Consider the following 24,949-nt stretch of genomic DNA (forward strand, 5'->3'; position numbering starts at 1 on the left):
ACATAATGTTTACTTACTGTCTCCGAAATTACACCAGAAGGGTATCGGAATAAGAAAACGGGAATGACATCCATCAGCTACTCCGCGCATACAACGGCCAGCGATATAGTCAAGGAGTTTCCTGACAGGGTCAATGGCCGAACATGTAATGATCTTCGTCGTTTTAATCCAATTGATCCTCGCAAAAAGACTGACTATCATTGAAACAATTCTCATCACTGGAGCAGTGAAAAATCAATCTGATCCGAGACTGCAATCTCTTTGGCACGAGATGCCTTTCCTGCGCTTCTCATTCTTCCAGGCCGTACATACAAAAGCATTGAGCCTGTCATCCGAGAAATGAATACCATAAACCCAACTGTTAGGACTTAGTTTATTGAGCTTGATCTTTCAAGCTCGAAATCGGTGAAAGGTGCTGGGGATGAGATTCTAAATTCACGATATCGATCACATTGATGTCTTGACTAACTGCGCCAGGGTCATGTGCCCTCCTTACACCAAAACTACATGGCTTTCTCCCACTAGAGTCCCACTCAAACTTCAACTTGGTACGAACCATCTAGGTCACTTTTTACTCACCAAGTCCCTTCCAAAAATCAAAAAGGCCGCGCCAGATGCTAAAATTATCAGCGTCGGCAGCTCTGGATATAGACTATCGAATGTTCTTGTGATAAAGCCGACTTCGTTCGGGGCCAGACATACAACGCTTGGGAGGCGTATGGGCAATCCAAGACTGCAAATGTTCTAATGATAACGTATCTGGGTAATAAAAGCCGTAAAGAAGATGTTGCCTGCTTCTCTTTACTTCCAGGAAGCATTTCATCGTCCCTTCAACGACCTGTGACGACGGAGGGATTGCTAGATGAGCTTGAGATAATATTCATCAGTTACCAGAGCCCGGTGCCCAGAAAACATTTTTATTGTTCCAGACTTTGAGGACTACAGTACAATCAAGACGCTTGTAGAGGGTGGCCCAACAGGTATCAGAGCCGCACTAGTCCCATCATTAGAAGGTTAGACAAGGCATATTTTCTTGCAATCGTCGTGATGAGGTTTAACTAACATCGATTTGGACCCAGCTTACTCTGGGAAATATCTCCATGACTGCAATGTTTCTACCCCCTACTGAATGGATTACTCTAGAGGAAGCAGAGAAATGGTGGAAGTGGAGTGATGAATGCGTTAAGAGGACGTTTGCATCCGGTTGATATTGGAAAGTCTAGCAGCCGATGTTTTAAGTAATTAAGTATCATAATCTCTTCAATTCTTGCATTAAATCAGTAAACAGGACAGCATTGAGCTTCTTATGTGTCTCTTACAACGGCGCTTCGGGCTATCCATGTGCGGATAATACCTCCATATGCAACAGTATTAAGCCCATTTTCTCCATCCATCCACGGATATGCGTGTAGAAATTATTATGAGTTCTGGTCTCCCATTATCACTTCATCCCATTGCCGAACAATCTCCCCGTATGTATCAATTAAGACCCTGTCCCAGTAATAGCATCTCGCGGACCGTCATGGGCTTGATATTTGGAAACTTCTGGTTCAACGATTGCTCCACCGGAATGTTGAAGTACCCCTCAGCTGCCCAGAGACCAAGAATCGAGAGAAGGGCTCTAGCAATCTCCTCCGGGAATGGTGAAGCGGCAAGTTCCTTTGCATGCGGAGGGAGTTCAGTGAATTCACCTTTAGCAAGTTTTTCGACTGGGTCGTAGGTAACTCTAAAACGGGATCCTAAGGTAACATATTTTTATTAGGAGGGTACCCCACAGGGGACAAGTAAGATCTTACCAGTAATATCTTCGGCCGCTTTGATGAACTCATTCCAAGTCGTCTTCTCTCCATAACAGTACGTTATTTCTTCCCACTTAGGCAGGCTCAAGAATGCCGACGCGAACTTAGCAACATCGGATGAATAGGTTAGAGCGATAGGCTCGTTTCCTGTTCCTGGTATGGCTGCTTCTCTGCTAGCAATGTCGACCGCGAAAGTGATGGTAGGAAGGTGTGTTTTGACATTGGGAGAGCCGTAATAGTCGAGGAAGAACCCATTTGAGAATCTTGTCCATTCTAGCTTAGTCTTCCGGAGCTCATTATTTGCTGTTTCCTGGAAGGCATAAACTGGCGATCTGAACAGGACGATCAGCTGCTAAAAGAACAAATGGCGTGACGTATGATGGCTTCTGCTTACTTTTTATTGGGGAGAGCACCCCAGCCCGAAGCGATGAACCGTTTCACCGATGATGACTGCCCCGCTGCTTTGATGAGATTAATTTGCGATTTTGATGAGATCTCATCTGCAACTGAAATTGTACATATGACTGTATGTACGTTGTGCTGTATCAGGGCTGTTGTTATCGTTTCCACATCACCATAGTCTACGACAATAAACTTGACGTTTGCTGTGTTTGAAATTGCCTGTAAATCATTAGTATCAATTATTCAATGAAGCAAGTAGATACACACCTTCCGTCCAAGAACAATGACTTCGTGTTTTCCGATCTCCCTGAGAGTTTCGACAATGGTACGGCCCACGTTGCCTGATCCTCCTGCGACGGCAACGACAACCATAGTGACCGTGGGATTTCCGACAACTAAGGGCTTAACTGAAAATTGCTCTGATGAGTATTGTATGAGAATCTTTTGCTTGTGCCAGTGATTGTCTGTTGGTTGAAACGGCACGCTATGGCTACTTTATACCCGTTCCAACTATGCACCGATTCTCCCTGCAGTGCCTGACAAATTCTCATATTCCCTGACAAATCCTCATGTTTTCTGACAAATTACCGTAGAATAATCCATATCAGCTAGAAACCATAATCCGTCAGTTCGGATCAATGACGGTCGAGCCCTAACACCGCGAGCGCGCGCTGTCCTGAATAGGCAAGGCGTATGAACTTTGAAAGCTCATAAGAAACCTTGTTCACGACTTGATATTGTCATTCTTTGAGGTGTAATTCTGGCCATGAAGCTGCGTATTTTGGTATCTAGGGTATTATATGGAGTCAAAAATGAAGCGACATACTACTACAGCGTGCCCTGGGGCGATCGGTTCACAAGCCACTGAGACTACTCATAGTGGTGCATATCGTGGATAATTCAACGTGCCATCAAATGAATAAGACATTAGAAACATGACTTTGGAAATGGGTTGCTAAATTCCATGAATTCTTTCCAGGTTGACCACGACGATCCCAGGCAGTCTCAATAATCTTCACAACCTCTTTGTTCGCGCCGAAGGATCGAAGAGGCGGTAATTCCGACATGATTCGTCTCAATTCTGGAATCTCATCATCCTGAGCCATACTGCCGACAACACAGAGGGGCCACATCGGGCAGCGAATATTGTAGTTGGATGTGAGGGTTTTTATCAGATTTAATGCCGTGTGGACATTAGCACGGATGGGAGGGTCTGTTATTTGCCCTCCGGAGATAACGGTCGATAGGTATATTAGACCTGCATGTAGCCATAATTTTGTAATCAGGATATGCTGTTCAGACCGGTTCGTATTTCTTGCTGGTTCGTGTGATAAAGGCTTCGATTGAATGTTCTCTAAGCCGCAGTACAATTTGGCTTCCATCTGTCTCCCCTGAACTGTAAGCTCTTCCGGATAGATCCTACCGTCTGCCATATTAGCTAACTTCCATGCATCTAGTGCAGCAATCTCTCCAATCAAAATGAATGCCCAGCCATAGCACCCAAAGTAATTCTCCAGGTGCAGAAGCTGATCAGTCTGGGTAGTAGAAACACTACTATCCGCGATTAAAGCATTGTGACAGTGTCGTAATTTAGGAACTCGTCTGAGTAAGACGCTCGCAACAATATCCGTATATATAAGAACAGCTGTAGAAAACAAAAACGAAGTTTGGTCGGCGTTCCATACGCGGAAGCCGAGGTGAACACCTTTAAAAATTGATGGTCGTTCCATGCTGACTAGAATAGATTGTAGGTGGTATCTGCCATCCATAAAGCCGTGCACGCGGAATATGTCCTCCAACTGGCTCAATGCGGCAGTAAGATGTATATTCCAATCTTCGGATGTGGCCATAGATGCTTCAAAGATAAGGAGGTGAACGATGCCGTCCAAAACACGAGTGCCGTGAACGACATCTGTCTGTCTGCGGCTAGCATTCGTCTCGCTCAAGTCTTCTCTGATGAGTCGCATGGACATGTCCATATGGCCATTCCAAGTATCCCACACGTGCTGCTCACAAGGCGTGCGGAGAGTATGGGTCGCGTCCCGGGCAAGCACCAGTGTGAAATAATAGGCGCTGAGACTGATGGCAGCGTGGAACACGGCCTGATTCGTCTTGAGTATGGTCAGCAGCCAACTACGGCCGCCCTCCAATGTTTGGGGTTGGTAGCATGGAAACAGACATGGAAAGACCGTGTCAAGATACAAAGAGGACAAAAAATCATCTGTTTCGTTCGGAGGCGAGGGTTTTGGGTTCGATGTTGAAGCTTTAACGTCGGTCACGGTTCTTACTTCCGTCGACCGATTTTGTGATAAGGAAGTCTCTCGTCGGGGAAACACCTGAACGGCAAAAGCCTTGTCATCAACATATGAAGCACCTTGTCTTATCTGGGCTTGAATGGCCCTGGCCCTATCAGCTTGTTTCTCGGACCCGTCCATCCATTCTGGCTTGACCCTGCTATAATCGCAGTCAATACGCAACCGTGAACAGGTCGTGCAGACAGGCCGCACTCTGTCGCACTTTTTCCTACGCAGTCGACAGGTCCAGCAGGTAGACGTCATGACCAGAGTATGCGATGTCAGGAATTTTCAACTGGACTATGGAAGTATGATGATCGAATGAGTCTGACTGGATGAAATGAATGATGCTGTTAGAGAAGAGCGCGCGCTTCCCCGAAACGGCAAAGCGTCGGATTTCGCTTAGCAATCTTAAACCTTATGTGCCATAACAGCTGAGGCGCCTCGACCATGCGCAGATATTTCAAATACAAGTAGAAGCCGCTTGCTGGCTACCTGAAAAATAAATTCTTTTTACACACAAAAGATCAGGCAACATGTTGCTTCAGCTCGTCCGATTCACACTGCTACCATCCTTGACGCTCGCTGCTCCCGCAGTCGCGCAACTCCGCCAGCATGTTTCTAATGCTGGCGCTTCTCGTCAATATCTGAGCTACATGATGTCAACCCAGTCTGCGTCTCTACCGAAGAAAAGACATGAGATTTGCTGGATCATACGTATGCACTTCTGAAGCTCCCCGTATCCGGTCCGGTAGCTAATGGGTTTTTCGCATTTGTAGTGTGGCACAAGAACTTCACGGTAGCCAACAAACCGGCAGTGACTGGGCTAGACGATATCATCCAGGGAACAGCTACGACCATGCTGTATGACTTCGATGACTCTCAGCTTGAGCAACTGACACGTGGTATCGAGGCCCCAATTTGTGAATTTGTTCGACTTCCTTAGCCACCCTTAACATGTTACGGAGGACTAATAGCTATGCAGGCATTTATCCGTTTGTCGCCAGTGGCCCCATTGTCTGACCCTGGCTTGCGTACTTCAATGCACAAGACATACACCGACTGCTATAAAATGCAGGGATTTATCAGTGGCCAGTGGGCATACTCCATCGATGCCAATCACCCCGATGGCATCCCACTCTCGGACAACACCCTCCTCAAACCAGATGACAGGCGCTTAGCCCTGTACTTCCTTGGATGGGAGAGCATAGAGGTTTGTCTTCCCATCTCACAGTCCTTGTTATGGGCAGGTACTTACTGCGTCGTACAGTTGCATCAAGATGCATGTTTGACTCCCCTTTTCGCGGAGGAGATTGATAAATTACAGCCATGGTTCTATCCTGGTAGTGGTGCATGGTATAACACATTTCGGCAGTATGATTGAGTATACAACTGCCTAAGTAGCCAGTTAGCATAGCAGTATATCATTCAATTCGAGAACATGAGTTAACTCAAATCTCATTGCTTAGGAAAATAGTAAGTGAGGAAGAGATCTATGATTTCTATCTCGACAAACACCGGAGACAACGTGTTCTCGTAAGCATATAAGTCAATGGAGAGAATAACCGCCGATATAGTAGAAGAGAAATAGTCGAAGAAAGGTAAAGTATGGCGACAAATCCAATATCAGCCAACATAAGTTACACGAAGATAGAAGGTGAAATAGGTCATCCCGTTATATAGCGACCAATCCAGGCAGAACGGGTATATGCAGGCGTAGATTGCGTAATAAAAACTAGACGGTCACCGCGAAGGGATAATCCTTTTCCAAGCGGGTTATGTTATGTACATAGAAAAGAAATCGGACCGAATTCCATAAGCACTAAACCAGAGCAGACTCCTAGAATTGGTTTGAAGTGGAAGGGCACTGGTGGATTCAAGCGTCAACACCAGGCATCTTATCGGTAGCAAGAAGGATCTCCGGTTCCAGGATGGAATTAGGGCAGATATTCTGGTTTGCATAGTTGTGATACCGAGCAAGAATATCGGTCTTGGCAAGATTCTTCTGGGGTCCAAAAGAGAAATGGGCTACTACCGATGTGGTCTCAACCAAAACAGCTACCTATATATCAGTGACTGACTTGCGGCTAGAAGAGTAGACATTGCTTACCTCGATTCAAGCTTGCTGGTAATTCCACAGTAAGCTGATTTTCATCATCCCCTTTCAAATTTGGCAAGTTATCGATAATATCCTTTCCTTTGATGACCATGAAATTGATACTGATGCGACTGCCCCTCATGTCCCAGGTACTTACTGCTTCTTCGTCACTTCCATGGACCATGAAATACCGTCCTAGCCTTTTCTCTTCAATATTCTGCAACAAGGAGTAGTGTGCTTGTGCGGCTAGAGGCCAGAAAAGTAGATTGTTGCCAAATGCATTATATTCAGATTTGGCGACGGGCGTCTTATATAACAAACTGAGGTCTCGTGTAGGTATCCATCGATGAACGGGCACGTTTGCCCTGTCATTGACCCCGAAGAGTGAGAAGAAGTGGTCTAGTTCCGGCATCTCCCATTCCGCACCCGACCACGAGGGTAGATCTGAGGCACGCCAAACCCCGTTCTCCTTTGTGGCGAGATTGTCGCTGTCCGGTCTGACTTCCGGTACATATGGGTGTACAGCACCCATATGATAGTGTACCCAGCCTAGCGCCGGATTATTGACCACATTAGAGGACACCAGCAGCGCTCGTGGGTTGTTTATTAATGTCATGACTACCCGCGGGATAGCGCTTTGATCGATGAAAACAATATCGTCATCCATCTTGACATATATCGTATCAGGTTCTGTAAAGGCGTGTGTATAAATATTCAAGTATCCATCGTCTTTATTCTCGTTCTTGATGGGAAGAAATGTATACTCGTCCGCTGTCCCTGCTATGTGTTCTCCGTAGGATAGATCATCGGCATCCTCGGTATTTGCAGCCCAAATAACTTCGTCTAACCAACCTCCAAATGATGCCAGATTCTTTCGCAGATAGCATTCAAGTAACGAAGAGCGATCGCGACGCCCGTAGAACACGACTCCCACAATGCGGACCCCGTCGGGCTTTACCAGCGGTGTCGCAGAGTGGTCGACATGGCTGGTGCCTTCGTCAGATTGATGGATAGTGACTGACGAAAGTTCCGGAGTGGGAGTCGGTAAGTGAGCAACCGTGGGCGCAGCTGCAGGTACCTTGCCGGTCGTATTTTCGAGAGAGGATGAATCTAACGTCGGCGGTCGTAAAAGTACCCACGACAAACTGACCAGAAATAACCCACAAAATGCCAAAAATACCATATATGTCATTCGGGAACAATGCGAAATCTTTCGCGGGAGGTCGCCCCAGCGCCTGAGCGATTTAAAATCGGACATGTCCATTGCGACGTCGTGTAAGGAGTGAGTCTGATATTGATATGGCCGGGATGCGGGACTGTTAAAGTGCGATTCGCCTGCGCGATTATTCCATGTTCGACGATAATTCGATCGGAGCGTATGAATTATCTCAATATCAATGCCCTCAGCGAGTCGCAGCCTTATCCAAACCCTGCCGTGAGCGACAAGGGCGTGCTGGACGTAATGATAGATGGCAATGTAGTCAGAAGACAAATGAGTTCAGGATAGAATCATCGACAAAGGAATCGGGCTGTAGAGATTGACTTAACCGTTTATAGACTAGCACTGATATGTCAGCCAATCACTGCTTATATGATAGCTGTGATTAGTCCGTTTTAGGCTTAGGCTATTGAACAGCGTCATGGTGCTACCAGTCTAGCCTGAAACGGTGTATTTTTCCTCTTCTGAGGGAATTTCAAATACTCCGTACTCCTGGCTAAATATTCGCATTGGACAAATTGGACCTCACCCTGGAAGTAAATGAGACATGCATGTTTCAAAGAGGCCAGATAGGAGAAGACGCATCAACAGAACAGCTAGCTATCGAGAAATGTGCAAGAACCTCAGCCGCAGCGGATCGCCAAGGCTTATATGGAAGCCAATCATAATGCTTCATATGCTGGGTCCAACGCTTATCAGATAAATACGGTAATTTACGGGTACTCCTTTTGTAGAATCGGATCTCTTGATTACGGCTCTTCAAGCTACAAATGCGCCTGTCTGCAGAGAAAATCAGTTGTAGATTGTATTTCTCCATGAGATATACTTATTGCTCTCATGTCTGGTGTTCTGCTAGAGTCGTTGACCATGAGGGTGTTGATAAACATCTAACACAATGCGAAAATCTGATTGGCGGAAAGAACAAATATAATCTGCTTGTATGTTAATATACCGTACAATACCAATATACGTACGGATTACACTGTATTCCCGCCGCCTGAGATTTCTCTCTGACAAAAGTATCAGGGTTGATCTAATCTAGAGTATGATACCTCCTGTCAGATCTATAATTCACATGGCATTTGATTTTTATGTACTCTGAATGCAAGAGTCACTGGCATAATACCGCACGAAATGGCTCATCATCTATAGACAAATGTACTAACTATGTATGACTCATGTAGAGCTTAGGTCTCCATGAAACGACTTCTCAGTATCTTTTACCGGTACACGCTCGACAGTCGCCTGAATTTCTCGGTCATCAAATGTTTAACTCCCTTAAGAGCCAATACCGAAGCAATCTAACACAACAAATGGAAGAATACTAGCCCAAGCCATATGATAGGCATGCGCATACGCATTCTCACTTGCAGTAGCTGCAGCCGCGGCGATAGTCGAATTGACGCCGGGAACTAATGCTAAGGACGTCCCTGCAGACATACTGGAAGAGCGTAGTTTGGGGGACCTTGGAAAGGCACTCCTCTCAAAGCCAAGAAAAAGTGTGACCTGTGGGATAACACTCGTAACGGTACTATAGAAGATCCATTCCTCAGACAGCAAAAGCAAAGAGTGATAGGGCGAAATTTGGCGAACCTCAAAAGAAGACGTTGGCGGCGAGGCCGTCCTTTCTGCCTTTCCATTCTGCCTTTCCATTTTGCCATTCTCCGTTGGTCAGATATCTTGTTGAGGAAAGGTATGACAAACCATACAAACAAAAAAGAACAAATCGAAAAAGGCCAACACCAAGGGGAGCCGCAACATGGATATTCGACCAAGCATACAATCCCGCTGCCCGGTTCAAAGACAGTAGCAAACAAGTCACACTGGCAATAAACATGAGAGAACCAATAGGGTCACAAGCCCAGATATGCTCTTTAAACGACATTCTAGGGTAATCAGATCTGTGGGTTGGATGATAAAAGATTAACAGGCCAGCAGTCGTGATGATATGTAAATTTGCTTGTATCCAAAAGATATATCGCCATCCACCTGGATTTGCTTCTGTAACTGCACCAGCTACTAATCCTTCAAGGCTGGCTTCAAGGTAAGCTCGATTTTAGAATATCTGGCGAGAAAGAGAAGAAGTTCACATTCCACCAATAGCGCCACCCATATAGGCAAACCCATTAGCCAAAGCTCGATGCTTCAATGGCAAATTTCGCTTGGAATAGCTTGCACAATAGCTATTGTCGACAGAGTGGCACCGATGAGTATACCACCGCCAATCAATATGAATATGGACGTTGCTTTGGCAGATATTACAACGCCCCCCAAATGCAATTAAGGGGGAAGGGGGGCAATGAACTTTCTATCAAGGGCATCACTCAGTCGTCCGAAGGTAGGAGACAGAACTGCTTGCATAAGAAGAGGACTCTCTATTGACCATTAACTTCTCCCGAGATTCTTGGGGAAGAAGAGGACATACGAATAATCCACCTGACAAGTGCACCTGCATCAGGACTATCTCTTCCAAGATCACGGATTATAAGTGCAATCACTGAACCAGCGGCTGTCACGATAAAGACTGGGTAACAATAGCGGAAGAGGAGACCAGTACAAGCATATATGTTGTTGACATTATCCAGCGATAGGGTTTCTATTTGTTCCACTTCCTCATGGTTCGTGGTACCTGAGTTGGGTTGGGATGTTTTGATGCCATTGGTCATAGTTCCCAATTCCTACTTCCCACTGAAAAGTAGAAAGTCAGAGACAGATCTGATGGGTTATATGCAAATTTTCTCCTCTCTTCCCCATGGGGTTTTCGGTATTTCCAATCTGTTACTATATGCCGAAGGCATGCGGGGATATAATCTTGAACATGGGGAGCTATTTCGGCCCACACGTTAGTAGAGAGTATAGCACTAACTCGAGAGGCTGGTTGAAGTATAAATTGCTTAAAGATTGATGTTATGCAGTGAATTGAGCTATGATAGTAATATTTTGTTCGGATTAGTCTTGATGCCTATGGGAGACGGACCGGAAACAACAATAGGGCAGTGCCACACCTTCCAACAAGGATGTATCTGCTTAGCAACCTTGGAACTTTTGGATATTGATTCTCCTGTATATATGACCGCTTTGGTAATTCTCTATCCTCAATTATATGTGTTGATAGTAGTAGGGCAACCTCGGCGAAACTAACTACTTGTCAACGTGGTGAGTGGAGTATAGCATTGACGCGATAGTATCAATTACAATGCCCTTGACCCTGCATAGATGCATATGTTCAAGGAAAGAGAAATAATATCCGAGAGTATATCAAGCCGTGGGTAGCCACAGGGCGTGCTGTGTGGAGCTTTGCAAGATTACGAATCAAGCGGGTTTGGATACAAGTCTCTTTCCCAAACTGACGACTACAGCCCGCTCGTTTCTACAACTGGGCAACGCTTGTTCATAGATAGAATGACCTAATCGAGAAGCATTACATTCTCCTAAAAAAGATGGACGACGGTAGGAATCACCTCTAAGCACTGTCGGATTAGTCGGTTTATTCCAGGCCAATCCTGAAGAGTGTTTTACTAGGATCAAAGAAAAGAAGTGACTAGCAAGATTGTATGTATTGAGTTCTCTCTCTGTCTCTGTCTAATACATCAGGTTCAATGCCGGGTCCTTTATAAACACTTTTGGCGGGGTCTTTTGTGAGCTATCATGAGGGGTAAACTGAGGGCTATATTGAGCCCTGATAAGAAGATGACCCCTTATTTGCTGAAGTGTAGGTAGCTTGAGGTGACTGGATGACCTGATCAAATAGCCTATCTTCTACATCGCCGGATATCCCGGTTATCTGACAAGCACTAGCCCTAACATCTCCCGATCGGGTGATATACTTCATTCCTCTCTCCATCTTCCTACGCCATGAGCTTGCCATGTAGGGCCATGTAGAGCGTTACACGAGCAGTTGATAGATAACAAGATATCTACTTAGTTCAAGGAAGGTTTATAACCCCCGAGATTCTCGCCTTGTGTGACTATCCAAGGTTGCATCGGAATCAAGCATGTGAATCATCACGGGGGTGAAAATTTCCCGGGTAACTGTACCACTCGACCATACTCGATACGAAGATTGTCTCGGACATTTTGGACATGCACCGTCTTGTGAAACTTTGGTATAGGAGGATTATTGTATGAGTAGCTGTTGTTCGGGGGAGGCAGGTCTGCTTTGACGGCATAGTTGTTAATGGATGTAATGTTTGATATGATTAGATGATGTTCCTGGACCTTTCTCTAAGTCAATTTCTTATCGCACTCTACCTAGGTAGCTTCAGAGTTATACATCTGTCAAGAAAAGTTTTGAGTATATGAGAAAGATATGCTGGATCAAATTATTCGGCTACCTTTCGAAAGACCACGGAAAACCTCCGGTAACAGGTCAGCAATAAGCACTCTTGATTATCAAGCCAACACCCCTTTGAACAGAAAACCACATGCCAACCAAGATATAATCAAACTCCGAGGCGAAATAATATTTCTTTCCAGCAACGAAACCTACACAGAGGGTGACCCACACCTCCTCGAACCCATATTCCGCATAATATCCATAAACCTATTCCTCTGGGACGAACGACTCGTCCTATCTGGTCGGCAATTCTTACAATGGAGATGCAGACATCAATTCAGAGTTACAATCAAACGAGAGGGCGATGCAGTACCCCTGATGGAGTCTTACCTGCAATTTGAGCCAATGGCAGATACGAGTTGGAGGACGTTAAGAGCCGAGGTGGAAATACCGATGCGTATTGGATGGGAAGACAAAGTGTGTGTTGAAGTGAGTTCGGATGGGGATATGTCGGTGTATGATGTTCGTGGTGTATTGATGGGGTGCAAAGAGATGAAGATTCATTTCATGGCTTTTGGGAATGCGAAGAATAATGGGCCCAGATTGACGCATGTTTATAGAGATGAGGCCTGGATTAGAGATCGGGACGTTCTGGCTGGGTGTGGGCTTGATCGGTCGGTTATGGCTGGTCTGGAAGAGCTGTAGTAGCCTACTCTGCTGATGAGCTCTGATAGAATTGATCATGGTCATGAAATCGTTCCTTATCCATACCTTGTAATGCTAATGAGTTATTGAATACATGTTGATAATAGAGCCCTTCACCAAGGAATTGGAGATAAACCTCTGTAAAATCGATGTCCAGAAAATTCAACAACAGTTGAAGTGTGTTAGCTATGTGCTAGTTGTTTCTCGGTTTCTCAACGACGTAGAAATCGAGGAACCGAGACGGTAGTGCCATACTACTGAAAGTGAGTTCGATTTCTAATAAAAGCCATAATCTTGCCATCAGCAAGGACAGACGTAATGTGATGCCAGAACGCATCCCGCATATGCCTCGGCACCATCAGATGGGATGTCAAGACTCAGTTGAGCAGGGCTAATATTGCCCTGGTCCCAGTGACGTATTTTGCCTCATTATCGACATTGCAGGTATAATTGCTTCCACTTAAATCACTCCATAGAAGCATGCTCAGCACACTACCTACTTCGTACTACAACTGATTAAGTGCGGGCAGTACTTAGTGGATAATGATACAATTCATGAATGAAATGGCCGCTTAGGCATCACGGCGGCGTATAGAATGTTGTGTCTCGGTGATTATATGTGAAGATCCCCCGCCTTAAGAATCTTGGCCTCATTCTGATTCAAAGGCATATTATATCCATGGGCTATAAATTCAGAATGAGTGTCATACACATGCCATTCAATAGTAGGACACTCCTTGCTTGCCAACAAAATGCCTTCATTGCACTGACTATTGCAGGGTTGACCCTAATTTCTTCTTGTCGTGCTACCTCATCAGATGATCTATATTGTATGAGAAAAGAGGATGCTCGCTCTTAGCTCATTGGACTGAACATATTCTTCAACAAGTTCAACTCTAAACCATGATGTATTCTGGGCATCATTAAGAAGAATAGTAGTCAAGTTTGAGGCTTAGAGTATTGGTTTGGTGGAGATCTCCATAATATTGAGACTATCACTCCACTGAATACCCCCTTATTATTCATACATGTATACAATAACTTACAGGAAAGCAGACAGGTTTTGCGACAACTAGATCCTCTCCTTTTCCATTATCATTTTCTTCAATCAAGTGTTGTCCATGTTTCGTCCGCCAGAAATGCATACATAGATGCTCCACACGAGAGGATGCGGCTCATTTCCATCCATCTGAAGTAACACTGCATTTTGAGAAAATTTGGCATCAACATAATCCATCTGTAAATTACCTGTCATGATTTCAGCAATGGTCAGCTCCTTTTTTGCTGTCTTATCGCTGAATACGCCCCGGGTAGTGCGGTTTAGTCTAACTATCGCTGTCCAGAAATCGTTTGATTAAGTCGCCATCATGGCAAGCGCCTGTTGCCAGGCAAGATTGAGGGGATCAAAGAGACATCCTCATTGATGAGTGTCAATAGCAGAATATCCACAATCAGTGGAATCTTCTGTAGTTGGTCGCTCGGCATTTTGATTTGACAATAGTGCACTGGGTTGGAAAGAGTAAATGCAACATAGAGGGTAGACGACAGTGCGAGAATAAATCCCATGAGACCAATCACAAATCTTGATGTAGAAGTAAATCTTTTCTTTATTGCCAGCTGACAGTATGCGTAAAACTGTTACGAGACGTGGTAGAATATTGGAAGAGGGACTGTCATCCTGAGAGAAAGAAATGTTCATGGATAACGGGCCAAAGAAATTAACAATTGCAGAAGCTTGGTGCAGAAAAGGGCAAAGGAAGATTTGTTTATATAATTTACCTACCCAGTTCCATGACACAGGATGTATATTTAGTACTTAGCAGAGAGTTCATTTATTGTAAATACTAAATACAAATATTCAAGTGTTGTATAGTGTACGGAGTAATATGTACATAAGGCGTATGTATGTACCAAATACTGAAAATTACTGAAATATCAAATGGTAAATTACTAAACAAAATTATTCACCATGCCTACCTGAAATGGCTCACATGGACAAATCACAACAGGAAATGTCATCCCAGCTTCAATGTTTTTGCGGCACAAGGAACATATCAGCATTCAGGGCCGCTATAGTAGCACGAAATTCAACCCAAATAGTTCTACCTATGTACCAGTGAGTTCTCGAGGACTTGTATCGAAATGTTTTTGATTGACCTGATGTAGGCCGTTGTGGGCTGACCTATCACGGTAACTCTGATCGCCGACACAGAATTTATCCTAATCATGACTTCCAGTTCCTCGCAAAAGACTCAAATTACTATTCGGCTTTTGTAGGAGATCGCTTGGACAGCCCATCTCCACAATCCGACCCTCCTCCATGACAAGAATGATATCACAACCCAGTATTGTAGTAAGGCTGTGGGTAACCATTAAAATTGTGCGACTAGCAAATGGCTCTTCTCTGAGGATCTGCATGACCATCTGCTCCGCCTCCGGATCAATGCTACTCGTAGCTTCATCAAGAAGTATGATCTTGGAATCTTTCACTTGAACCTTGAGAAGAGCTCGCGCTACAGCAAACAATTGCTGCTCACCTCGGGAGAGCGAAGATATAATGCTCGTAGCGTCTAGTCCACCTTGACCTTTGACTTTGTCCCATAGCCGTACCCTTTGTAAGGCTGCAATGATCTTTGCATCTGTTTGGAGGCCCTCGGGATCAGCGTTGGATCGCACTGAGCTAGCACTCACCACGAGGGGGAATTGAGGGATTGTGACCAATTTCTCTCGAATCGTCTCCCGTGGAATGCTGTTGAGATCGACTCTATCAGCGAAGATGCGCCCTTCTTCAACCTCTAGGATGCCGAGTAATGTCCCTAAAAGAGAGCTTTTTCCACTAATTTTACCACAGGGTTATACGTTAGAGACCAGACATCACGGGAATATGGGAAAAGTAGTGGGGGGAAAATAAGAAGAAGAATAAGAGGTTACCTTCCTGTTCGCCCACAGATACCAATCTTCTGACCTGGTTGTATATCAAAGGATATACCTTGTAAGGCTGCACTACCAGGACTATGATAGTAGTCGGTCAGTTTTAGAGGCGATGTTGGATCCTGGAGTGTTTTTCATGTACCTATGTGATGCGTTCACTCCGTGGAAAGAGATCGCACCTCGTTCTGGCCAGTTCGGTGAAGGTTCATTCTTCTCATTACCTATCTCTTCAGGAGTGACTTGAGTTTCGAAATTCTTCACACGAGCAATCGATCCGAGGGAAATCTCCAACTGTGTCCAACCTGAAATCAGGGATGAGAGACTATTGCTGAAGGCTTCATTTTATTATCAGTTACCGATGCATCGAATCGGATAATAGAAGGTTACAATGAGAGAGGAACTTACACAATACATTGTTCAGAGAGACTCCCAAAAGGCCCGCACTACTGGAGCTTCTTATGGTGACAGCCATACAAACAAGAATTACCGCCTCAGACGTGACAATCAAGTCCAGCGCCAAGCTCAGCCACCTCTGTATACAATAAAGCAGATAATATGGTCGTTGAGAGTTATCTAAGAGCCTGTGGTTCTTCTCGACGAACTCCCGCTGCCACCCAAAAGCTTGAATAGTCGTCAAGCCATTAACGCTCTCAAGAAAATGGGAATATAGAGGGCTTTTAGTCTCGAGATCCAGAAGACGAAGCTGTCGCGATGTTCGCAAGTAAAAATGCTGGAGAATGAATACAGCGATCATTAAGAACGGAATCGTAACGGCCATATAAGATGAGCCAGTCGCTATCAAGGCTGCTGTAGCAATGGATGTGAAAATATCTTTTCTTTGTTAGTCTAGAAAAATGTCACGGACAGAGATCGACTAGAGATATCTTCCAGGCTTAAGGTTCCTTTATACCAAGGGCATGGCATGGGTCACTTACTCGAAGCAGTAATGAGTAAACTGATTGCCAGTTGTCCTTCGACTAAGGTCATGTCCTGACTGAAGCGGTTCAGGATGATACCGTTATCAGTTGCCGAAAGGTATGATTGAGGAGCTCTGATCGGTATGGTATTAGTGAAGGTGCCTAGGAGAAACACACAAGACACTCACCTCATAACAGTCCTCAATAGAGTGTAATGGAGTTTACGTGCAGTTGAGGGAGATATGAGAACCATCATTGCCCTCGTCATAGTTAGCATCAAGTAAATGATTAGGGAATCCCAGGCACGTACCAGACATAGCCGCCGTTCCCAATGGAGTTGAAAATTGCTAGCACAAAGTAAACGCTCACAAACAGTGCTCTTTGGTCCCCGCCACGATCAGCCCACCATTTGAGCCATATTTCTGGAGATAGAATTAGCACATTTTCTCCAAAACATTCCAAGTTTGTCTCTACTTACGGCTGAAAGTACTACAAAAGACGTTAACTATGACGAATGTGAGGAAGATAGAAAGCTTACACCAACCAATGGATTGGAAATAGTACTTGTAAATGTCCCAGTCACCTGTAGCTCTTTTTAAGTCATGCAGTCTGTCATCCTTTGCTGCTTGGGCTGCATCTCTCTTCAAAGCTGCCTCCCTATCTTGAGCTTTCCCTTCGTTAACATCGTTACCGCTCGAAGGCTGCTCTGTATCAAGGGCTTGCTCATCGGACTGCTTCTTGCGCACAGATCCATTCGACACAGTATATACTATATCTGCTTGAGAAAAAAGTGCAGCTAAAATCGAGTAAGTACCGAGTAGACAGCAAGTTCAAATAGGATAATGCTTACTCTCACGCGTAACAAGAACCACGGTGGTACCTAACTTCCTGAAAAGACCAGTTTTACCAAATACTCTTTGTGTAATGATTCTCACGGTCTTGGGATCAAGTGCGCTCAATATATCATCCAAAAGCACCATCTCTGAACGAGAATATATGGCGCGAGCAAGAGCAACGCGATGCATCTGGCCTCCACTGAGCACGGCGCTAGAGCCACTTCCAATGCGAGTATCATCACCCTGGGGAAGTAATTCGATATCATCATCAAGAGCGCATGCTTGTAGAGCCGTTCTGTAGAATTGTATATCCATATGTTGGCCATCCCGCTTATCTGTGTCCGTGATTCCACAGATAGCCTCCCGGATAGTAGTATTTGGAAGCCAAGGTACTTGTGAACAATATCCGACCCGATCATGCGCTACAAATATTGACCCGTTCTGATGATAAGATTTACCCAGTATCATTCTCAAAAGTGTGGTTTTCCCGGAAGCAACAGGGCCGCAAAGTACAACCAAGGATTTAGAAAGGATTCTGATATTCACATCTCGCAGAATAAAATCCGTTCCCATGGCAGGGCTAATATGAACACCATGCATGGATACAGCAAATTTCTTAGAGATCTTTTCAGTCTCAAAGCTGCCAGTTGGACTTAGGTTAACAGCTGGAGGATTTGAGCAGTTAGGCTGCATGGTGAGAAAGGCCTGAATACGGTGAAAGCAGCCCAAAGATGCTGCCGTCGAAGGGATAGCACTGAAAAGTTTTGCAGCAGGATTCGTAAGGAGTGTGATCACAGACAAACTAGTGAACACCCTCGAAGGGTCCATTGAATTGCCTAATACCGCGTAAATTGTGAAGGTAAGCGAAGGTGCCATCGCCCAGGGTAGATTCTGAATCGCGTTCTGCCATACGATACTCCATCTGAAGCCAGCCATTCGATGCGTTTCAGTTACTCTTTTCCCCTGGATCACTTTAGTGAAATGCCAGCTTAATCCCATCATTCTCACACTTTTCATATCAGTCAATATTGAACTGGTTATTGCTATTCGTTCCTGTACTGCGTCAATCCAGATCCTTTGTCGACCGCCAATTCGCTTAGAAACCTGAATGCATCCAAGACTTGAAACTTTGATTATGGTTAGTTACATCGTCACGAAGATTATGCTGAATACTTACCGACTACAACCGCAATCGGCATGACACAAACCCATCCAATTTGATAGGCTAAAATTATTATACCAATTACTACCTCAATGGAGCGAGCCCAGCATTCGTTCAGATTTACTAAACAGGCTGAAATGCGATCAACATCAGATCCCATCAGGGTGATTGCTGTAGAGCGGTCCGGCAAATCGTTATCTTGAAGGAGAAGCGCGTGCCTATAAATAAGCGACACAGTTGCCCCACGAAACATGGTGATAAAGCGGTATAATTTGTGGTTATAAAGAATAGTAGAAATGGCGAGTCCTAGGTAAACCAGAAACGTTGCACCGATGAGCCCATAGCCTTCATTTTTGTTAGTGTCCTCTTGTTGAACCCATTTGAGAATTGCAGATATTAGGAACGGCTGAGAGAAAGTGAATCCGATCAAACAAAGACGCGGAAACACTGTAGAGGCGAGTGACCATCGCATAGCCTGGCACATTTTCCATGGGAATTCAAAACTGCGTTCTGGTTTCTCTCGGCGATGCCATATCGACTGAACCTTATCCCCAAGCTCCGCCGAATTGAGGTCTTCATCCAAGCTATATAGATCCTGCAGCGTAAGCAATGAGCGAAACCCGCGCCAAAGTAAGTCATTAATCCACCACATCACGCTGCGGTTGATCACCCCGCTTGTTGATTCTGGTGGGAGATCACGGTATGCTGGTTTGAGATACCGTCTTTTCCCCAGCATTTCCAGCAAAAGGAAGACTGTTTTGAGCGCCACGGCAGCTGTATAAGCGGCCGGGATGGAGGTAGTCTGTATACCTTGCAGCCACAACGTTCTGACCTGAACCAGGTCGAATAGCAACGTGAATAGTAAATACGTGTTCAGTAGTGAAGAAGGTTTTACCGAGCGGACATCCTCAATCCATGACAATGCGACGAGCTGGATTGCGACTAACAAATTGATCGCAGCCAACGGAATCGAGGCTTTCGTCTGAATGTTCTTATGAAGAGCCCACAGAACCAGCAAGACGACTTGTATTGCCACGAAGAGAGTGGCGACCACCTGCATATTTCGATTATTAGCCTGATAAAAAGACACCGTGGATCTATGTTTTTCCTTCCCGGTTTTTGGGGTTGACTATACAGTTTTTAGGACTCGTATCAAGTTGTGCTCTGTTCGCGGACGACTCTTGGTCAAAGGGTAGAGTGCGGCCGGGAATGCAATCAGAAAAGCCCCTGCTGGTAGAATGCCCAGGATGCTTTGTTCAAACAGCATGGTGAAATCGAAGCCATCACGACAAGAAATATTTACACCGGGGCCAAAGACGTTGTCCGCGTCAATAGAGCATGGAGAGGTCATGGTACATCTTTCCAAGAAGGTGTTATTTTGTCTCAAGGACAAAAGAAGCAGATAAGAGGGGAAAGCAGCCGAATTTGAATGAGAAATACCCGCCCTTTTTCGGGGTCCCTGAATTCCAGCATTGGTTGCAAATTAGTTGCTATTTTTTTCTTTTCTTTCTGTCCGGGTGCATATGCATCTATTACGTGCTAGTCAACTTGAAGTCTAGTGGGGTTTGTGAACACCAGGACTGCCTAGGTTGGAGGTGAGTAGCGAAACTGCGAAAGGATGTAACTCGACTAACTTGCGGTAGCATTTGCCCCTGATTGATTAAACTAAGAGTCATCCCTTTATGCTCGCCCAACAACTAAATCAGCAATCTTGTTGTCACTAGCTCATTACTTAGGCCAGAGGGAAGAGGTAGATGAGAGTTATCTGGATGCATTATTTCCTCTTTACAAAGGTACCTACCGAATCAGTTTTGGAGATGCAGGTGTATTCCCTTGAGATTGAGGTTAGGGCTATTGCTTATGAAAACCCTAAGGCATCGCCGTACGGTAGCTATCAGACGCGTCTTCCGGTCCACGCGTCATGCTCTTGGATTTACTCTTAACCGTCATCTTCCACCACAGCGTTGCAAGCTCTCTACATCTTAGGATGTGACATCTCAGCTGGCTGAAATGTCTGTACCTCCCTCGTCTCTCAATCGCGCGACCAGTGTTCCTGCAAGCCAAAACACCGCTCCAGTCATCACATTCCGATGTCTGTATACTCATGACGCTCGTCGCAAGGTAAAAACGCGGGCAAGATGGGTACCTCAAATACCACACCTTCAACAAACGCGCCCTGGTATACGACGATGCTGGAAATTTCATAGGCGATCACCACTGGCCGGGAAGCCACGATACCCAGGATGGCGATGAGTTAGAACTTGACAAGGGTGTTTTAATACAAGTTACCGAGTGTATGGAAACCACGCAGACTGATATATCGGTACTTTTCGACAAACGCAAAGCTAGACAAGAATCTCCGCAGCAGAAAACGCCTGCTCCTCCCCAACTCCCGTCGTCCGGTATTCCATCAGCTTCATACACAAGACAATCGCCCCTTGCAAGACTGGCCAGGCCGTTCAACCCACTCAAACCACTAAATGATGTTTTGGGGTATTCGGAGAGGGCGTATTAGTCGCTCAGTTACACCGCAATCGCCGTATGAACAATGTCATCGTTCCACAACGAGTTACACAAAGACGAACGGCCCGCTAAACGACAAAAACCGACATCTAGGTCGGATATTTTTACAACATAGAAGTACTAATAAGCCGGTACGGAATCGACCAGAAGGTCAGAAATCAACCAGACAAAACTCTGCAGGGAATACTCGATAATCAGTATTGGAGCAAACTCCAGGTCGCGGTCAATCCCGGCCAGACGCTGAAAAACAATCCAATGAACGCAGAATCTCATTAGTTGCACCACCCAGAGAGCAGTCATCACATCGAGAATAGGCAAGACCTGTAGTTCAAACCTCACCAGGAATGTAGAGTCTTCATCCGGAAGAACGCAGGTCGTGTCCGAGAAGGTCGAACTCGGTTATGAACAGCAACAACGTCCCCATAAATCCTTTACGCATGAGCAACGAGAAACCGCGTCAAAGACTCATGTACAGAGCGCTTCTTCCTTTAAAAGGGCAAAAGGAAAGTGCAGACGAACTCCAATTCAGTAAATCTCTCGAAACTGAAGAAATGATCCAGGTTGGCGGAGACATAATAGACCAAGCTGCCGTTGAGGACTCGCTCGGCGATTTCGACCTTGATTTTCCTCTTTCGGCTTCTACGCTTGCCGTACTCGAGGAATCGAATACAGACACCTCGACGAACGTTGATACGTTGATAGCAGGGAGTGTCATAAACCCAGATATCACTTCGCGGCAAATCCAATCACCAAAGATTTCAAGGTCACAGAACACGCAAACGAGACAATTGGACCGAATTCCAATACATGCTTCGGTATACAGTCCTCTTGCCTCGCCAGCTAGGGGTGGTGCTACAAGATGACGTGGGCGATGACCTAGCCCTACTAATGGCATCTTCTCCCTTGGAACCAGACAGCGACCACGAATTGCTTGCAGCGGGTCAAAGAGCGCCTGTTATGCGCAGCAATTCCTATATATCTCACATGGTCCCAGAACCTGATCCCATTCAATCAGATCCCGCAGAGAGTCTAGCCGGTCCGTCGGTAGCAGAAAGTCTGAAAAGACTTCCTACATCTGCCCATCAAGAGGAGCGACTGTGTCTTTTGCAAAGCTCACTCGGATACGAATGCGTTACAAAATCTGGATGGCGCAAGTAATGCCCTTTCTCGTCCTCTTGCTACAGTCTACTACGGGACCTCCAATGCATCAACGGAATAGTACTCCGTAGTACCGTTAGTCTCATGGATGAAGGCCTTATGGGGAAAGCGGTCTAGAATGGCAGAATTGCGAGATCATATCAACTTGTCTGTAGCTTAGATCTTCCCCTCTCTTTTCCTCCCTCTTCCCAAGCTTAGGATTTTCATTAGTTAGGACCTAATAATATTCAATTCAAAATCTTTTAGTGTTCTAACAGTTAGGACTGAGTCTGGTCCGTGGACTGCGGATGCACTGGACCTTTTTTGACTGGTGGCCACCTGGATGTCCAATGCCTGCATAGCATTGGGATGCCATTTATGAAATATGAACCATATGAATGTTGAATGTTTAGACACCATACCGTCAGTGTCGGAGGACCTTTGACAAACTCCTATTTCGAGGAGACGTAAAGTTCATATATGAGAGCTTCCATGTTCAACTTTCATTTAATCCTTCTTCACCAACACACCCGAAGTATACGGAAGCGTAGGCCAAGTAAACATCCCTCCAACCCTCTCCGCTGCATTTACGCAGATATGTCTCCGTATCCCGAAGAAGATCGCAATCATGAATAAAATACCTCCAGTCCAACACTGTATACACCGTCTGCATGACCTGGTAAATCGTTCTTGAGAAAATATCATATCATATTCTATATGTAGCCCCGGGGGTCCATTATTGTATGGGAACTCGTTGTTCAGTGGTCAGGTGCTCCAGGCAAAAAATCTTAGCGACCCCCACCGCCTCCAACCCTCCAACCCTCCAACTCTCCAACTCCAACTCCTGAAGGCTTAACCAACACTCTAGACTCCATCCAGCATAGTCTAAGACTTTGTGATACAGGTATTACCCCTTGATTGGGCTGCTCGATGCGCCCGCTCCATGTTGACTCGGCATCCGTTTCGTCCGTCTTTGAAGATCCACTAAACCTGTGTGCCTTCGGAGCGCGGCGGATGTTGTTTCGGGTTATGAACCAGCCCTAGGTTTTACGGAGTACGGTAAAGAAGGGATTTGCTTTGCGTTTTGCATTTTTGTGACTTTGGAAGAGTCTAAGGGCTGACTCTTTTTTGGTCAGGATCGAGGAATGATTTGGAAATTCCACCATTTCCTTTCATTCTGACACCTACAACTGCGACAGCTACCTAGCGACACGAACTTCATGGCTAGACGCTCATCGCTTACCGTCCTTTTATCGTAATTTCTTCCTCTCGCCTGCACTCCTTTATACCCAACAAAATGACCGATACATACGAGATCAGTATCTTCGACTCGTCGGATGACGATATCAGCCTGGCTGCTGCCGAAGAAGTCGGACTTTTAGCCTCACAGCAATCACATCGACGAACATCCTCTATAGACCATTTTGTGACGTATACGAGACGGACGGTTAGCGATCTCTTGTCCGATCTGGATTTTATTCACAATGCGCTCAGTATTGCTCTGTTGGCGGTATTGTGGCATATGTTCTCGTTGGCTATTTCAGTCGTACGTCTACCTTTCTTTTCATAAAATTCACTTTCAGCAAAATTCCATATTAATGAATGCAGTACAACAAATGGATGTTCTCCGGCGACATCATCTCCTTCCCTTTCCCCTTATTCATGACCAGCCTCCATCAAGCCGTCCAGTTCTGCCTCTCCGCTCTGTTCCTCTATCTCGTTCCTTCGCTCCGCCCTCAACGCAACAACACCAATAACTCGACTCTCCCTTCGCCTGCCGTACTGCCAGGTGCCGATCTGCAGAAAGGCGGCAGCATGTCGATCAAGCGATTATATCTCATCCACTTAATTCCCGGCGGTGTCGCGACAGCTCTGGATATGGGATTGGGGAATATGTCGTTGCGATTTTCGTCGTTGACGTTTATGACGGCGTGTAAATCGTCAACACTAGTTTTTATCCTGCTGTTCGCATTCTTGTTCGGTCTCGAACGACCCTCAGCAAGATTGGCGCTTATTATCGCTGTCATGACGGCCGGCGAAGTCATGATGGTTCTGGGCGAAGTGACGTTTAGTCTACCAGGATTCGCACTCGTGACAGGATCCGCATTCTTCTCAGGATTTAGATGGGCTCTGTCGCAGCTATTGATCCTCAAACACCCCGCTACATCCAACCCGGTGTCGATGCTATTCCATCTCAGTCCCGTGGTATTCATCACACTCATCGGGATATCTATCTCCGTCGAAGATCCAAACGAAATCATTGACGCGCTGTATGCGCTGTCTGAAACGTGCGGAAGCAGCGCAACTGCCATTTCGCTGCTCCTGCTTCCAGGCTGTCTGGCGTTTTGTATGGTTCTGTCGCAATTTGCGCTACTACAACGATCGTCGGTCGTCACCCTGAGTGTCTGCGGAATCCTCAAGGAAGTAGTGATAATCGGTGTTGCGGGTATGGTGTTTGGAGACAAATTGACCAGTGTTAATATATGTGGTGTGGTTGCTATTATGGCCAGTGTGATTGCGTACAATTATATGAAGATCAAGGCTGCTAGGAAGCCGGTGAGAGAGAAGTGGGTTGGAGAGAAATATTCCTAAAAATTATACCCGTCATATACGAATATATTTCATGCATTTCAAAAAATCTCTTTTCTAT

The 24,949-nt window shown here is 45.5% G+C and overlaps 7 protein-coding genes across 9 annotated transcripts; 4 read left to right on the forward strand and 3 right to left on the reverse strand.

The window, feature by feature from the left end:
* Positions 1-1,479: 1,479 nt before the first annotated feature.
* On the reverse strand, positions 1,480-4,807 carry TSTA_098810 (uncharacterized protein; the record flags this gene model as incomplete). The annotated part of the gene is made up of 7 exons (XM_002485817.1): positions 4,538-4,807; positions 4,336-4,464; positions 3,142-4,312; positions 2,469-2,620; positions 2,194-2,420; positions 1,797-2,131; positions 1,480-1,739 (listed from the first exon to the last, which is right to left on the reverse strand). Exons 1-7 carry the CDS (start codon positions 4,757-4,759, stop codon positions 1,480-1,482), a joined length of 2,496 nt encoding a protein of 831 aa, XP_002485862.1. The 5' UTR covers positions 4,760-4,807.
* Positions 4,808-4,936: 129 nt separating this feature from the next.
* Positions 4,937-6,553, forward strand: TSTA_098820 (uncharacterized protein). Its single transcript, XM_002485818.1, has 4 exons — positions 4,937-5,212; positions 5,275-5,426; positions 5,481-5,708; positions 5,766-6,553. Exons 1-4 carry the CDS (start codon positions 5,032-5,034, stop codon positions 5,877-5,879), a joined length of 675 nt encoding a protein of 224 aa, XP_002485863.1. The 5' UTR covers positions 4,937-5,031; the 3' UTR covers positions 5,880-6,553.
* Positions 5,957-8,076, reverse strand: TSTA_098830 (uncharacterized protein). 2 transcript variants are annotated; one of them, XM_002485820.1, is made up of 3 exons: positions 6,751-8,076; positions 6,606-6,656; positions 5,957-6,553 (listed from the first exon to the last, which is right to left on the reverse strand). In XM_002485820.1, the coding sequence occupies exons 1-2, from the start codon at positions 7,855-7,857 to the stop codon at positions 6,612-6,614; spliced, it is 1,152 nt and encodes a 383-aa protein (XP_002485865.1). In that variant the 5' UTR covers positions 7,858-8,076; the 3' UTR covers positions 5,957-6,553; positions 6,606-6,611. The 2 variants fall into 2 exon arrangements, with proteins under 2 accessions (XP_002485865.1, XP_002485864.1); XM_002485819.1 differs by having other exon boundaries at positions 6,606-8,076.
* Positions 8,077-12,493: 4,417 nt separating this feature from the next.
* TSTA_098840 (uncharacterized protein) lies at positions 12,494-13,040 on the forward strand (the record flags this gene model as incomplete). Its single annotated transcript, XM_002485821.1, has 2 exons — positions 12,494-12,776; positions 12,901-13,040. 2 exons carry the CDS (start codon positions 12,494-12,496, stop codon positions 13,038-13,040), a joined length of 423 nt encoding a protein of 140 aa, XP_002485866.1.
* Positions 13,041-14,904: 1,864 nt separating this feature from the next.
* TSTA_098850 (ATP-binding cassette transporter, putative) lies at positions 14,905-19,906 on the reverse strand (the record flags this gene model as incomplete). The annotated part of the gene is made up of 11 exons (XM_002485822.1): positions 14,905-15,629; positions 15,725-15,805; positions 15,867-16,059; positions 16,130-16,555; positions 16,660-16,775; positions 16,830-16,901; positions 16,952-17,063; positions 17,120-17,437; positions 17,492-18,604; positions 18,655-19,693; positions 19,775-19,906. The coding sequence occupies 11 exons, from the start codon at positions 19,904-19,906 to the stop codon at positions 15,014-15,016; spliced, it is 4,218 nt and encodes a 1,405-aa protein (XP_002485867.1). The 3' UTR covers positions 14,905-15,013.
* A 743-nt stretch (positions 19,907-20,649) lies between these two features.
* Positions 20,650-21,154, forward strand: TSTA_098860 (uncharacterized protein; the record flags this gene model as incomplete). The annotated part of the gene is made up of 2 exons (XM_002485823.1): positions 20,650-20,731; positions 20,778-21,154. 2 exons carry the CDS (start codon positions 20,650-20,652, stop codon positions 21,152-21,154), a joined length of 459 nt encoding a protein of 152 aa, XP_002485868.1.
* Positions 21,155-23,189: 2,035 nt separating this feature from the next.
* On the forward strand, positions 23,190-24,931 carry TSTA_098870. 2 transcript variants are annotated; one of them, XM_002485824.1, is made up of 3 exons: positions 23,190-23,353; positions 23,436-23,845; positions 23,908-24,931. In XM_002485824.1, the coding sequence occupies exons 2-3, from the start codon at positions 23,597-23,599 to the stop codon at positions 24,889-24,891; spliced, it is 1,233 nt and encodes a 410-aa protein (XP_002485869.1). In that variant the 5' UTR covers positions 23,190-23,353; positions 23,436-23,596; the 3' UTR covers positions 24,892-24,931. The 2 variants fall into 2 exon arrangements, with proteins under 2 accessions (XP_002485869.1, XP_002485870.1); XM_002485825.1 differs by lacking the exon at positions 23,190-23,353 and having other exon boundaries at positions 23,396-23,845.
* Positions 24,932-24,949: the final 18 nt, after the last annotated feature.

The sequence above is a fragment of the Talaromyces stipitatus genome, genomic scaffold (assembly GCF_000003125.1).
Source record: "Talaromyces stipitatus ATCC 10500 scf_1105507295511 genomic scaffold, whole genome shotgun sequence".
Classification (NCBI taxonomy): Eukaryota; Fungi; Ascomycota; class Eurotiomycetes; order Eurotiales; family Trichocomaceae; genus Talaromyces; species Talaromyces stipitatus.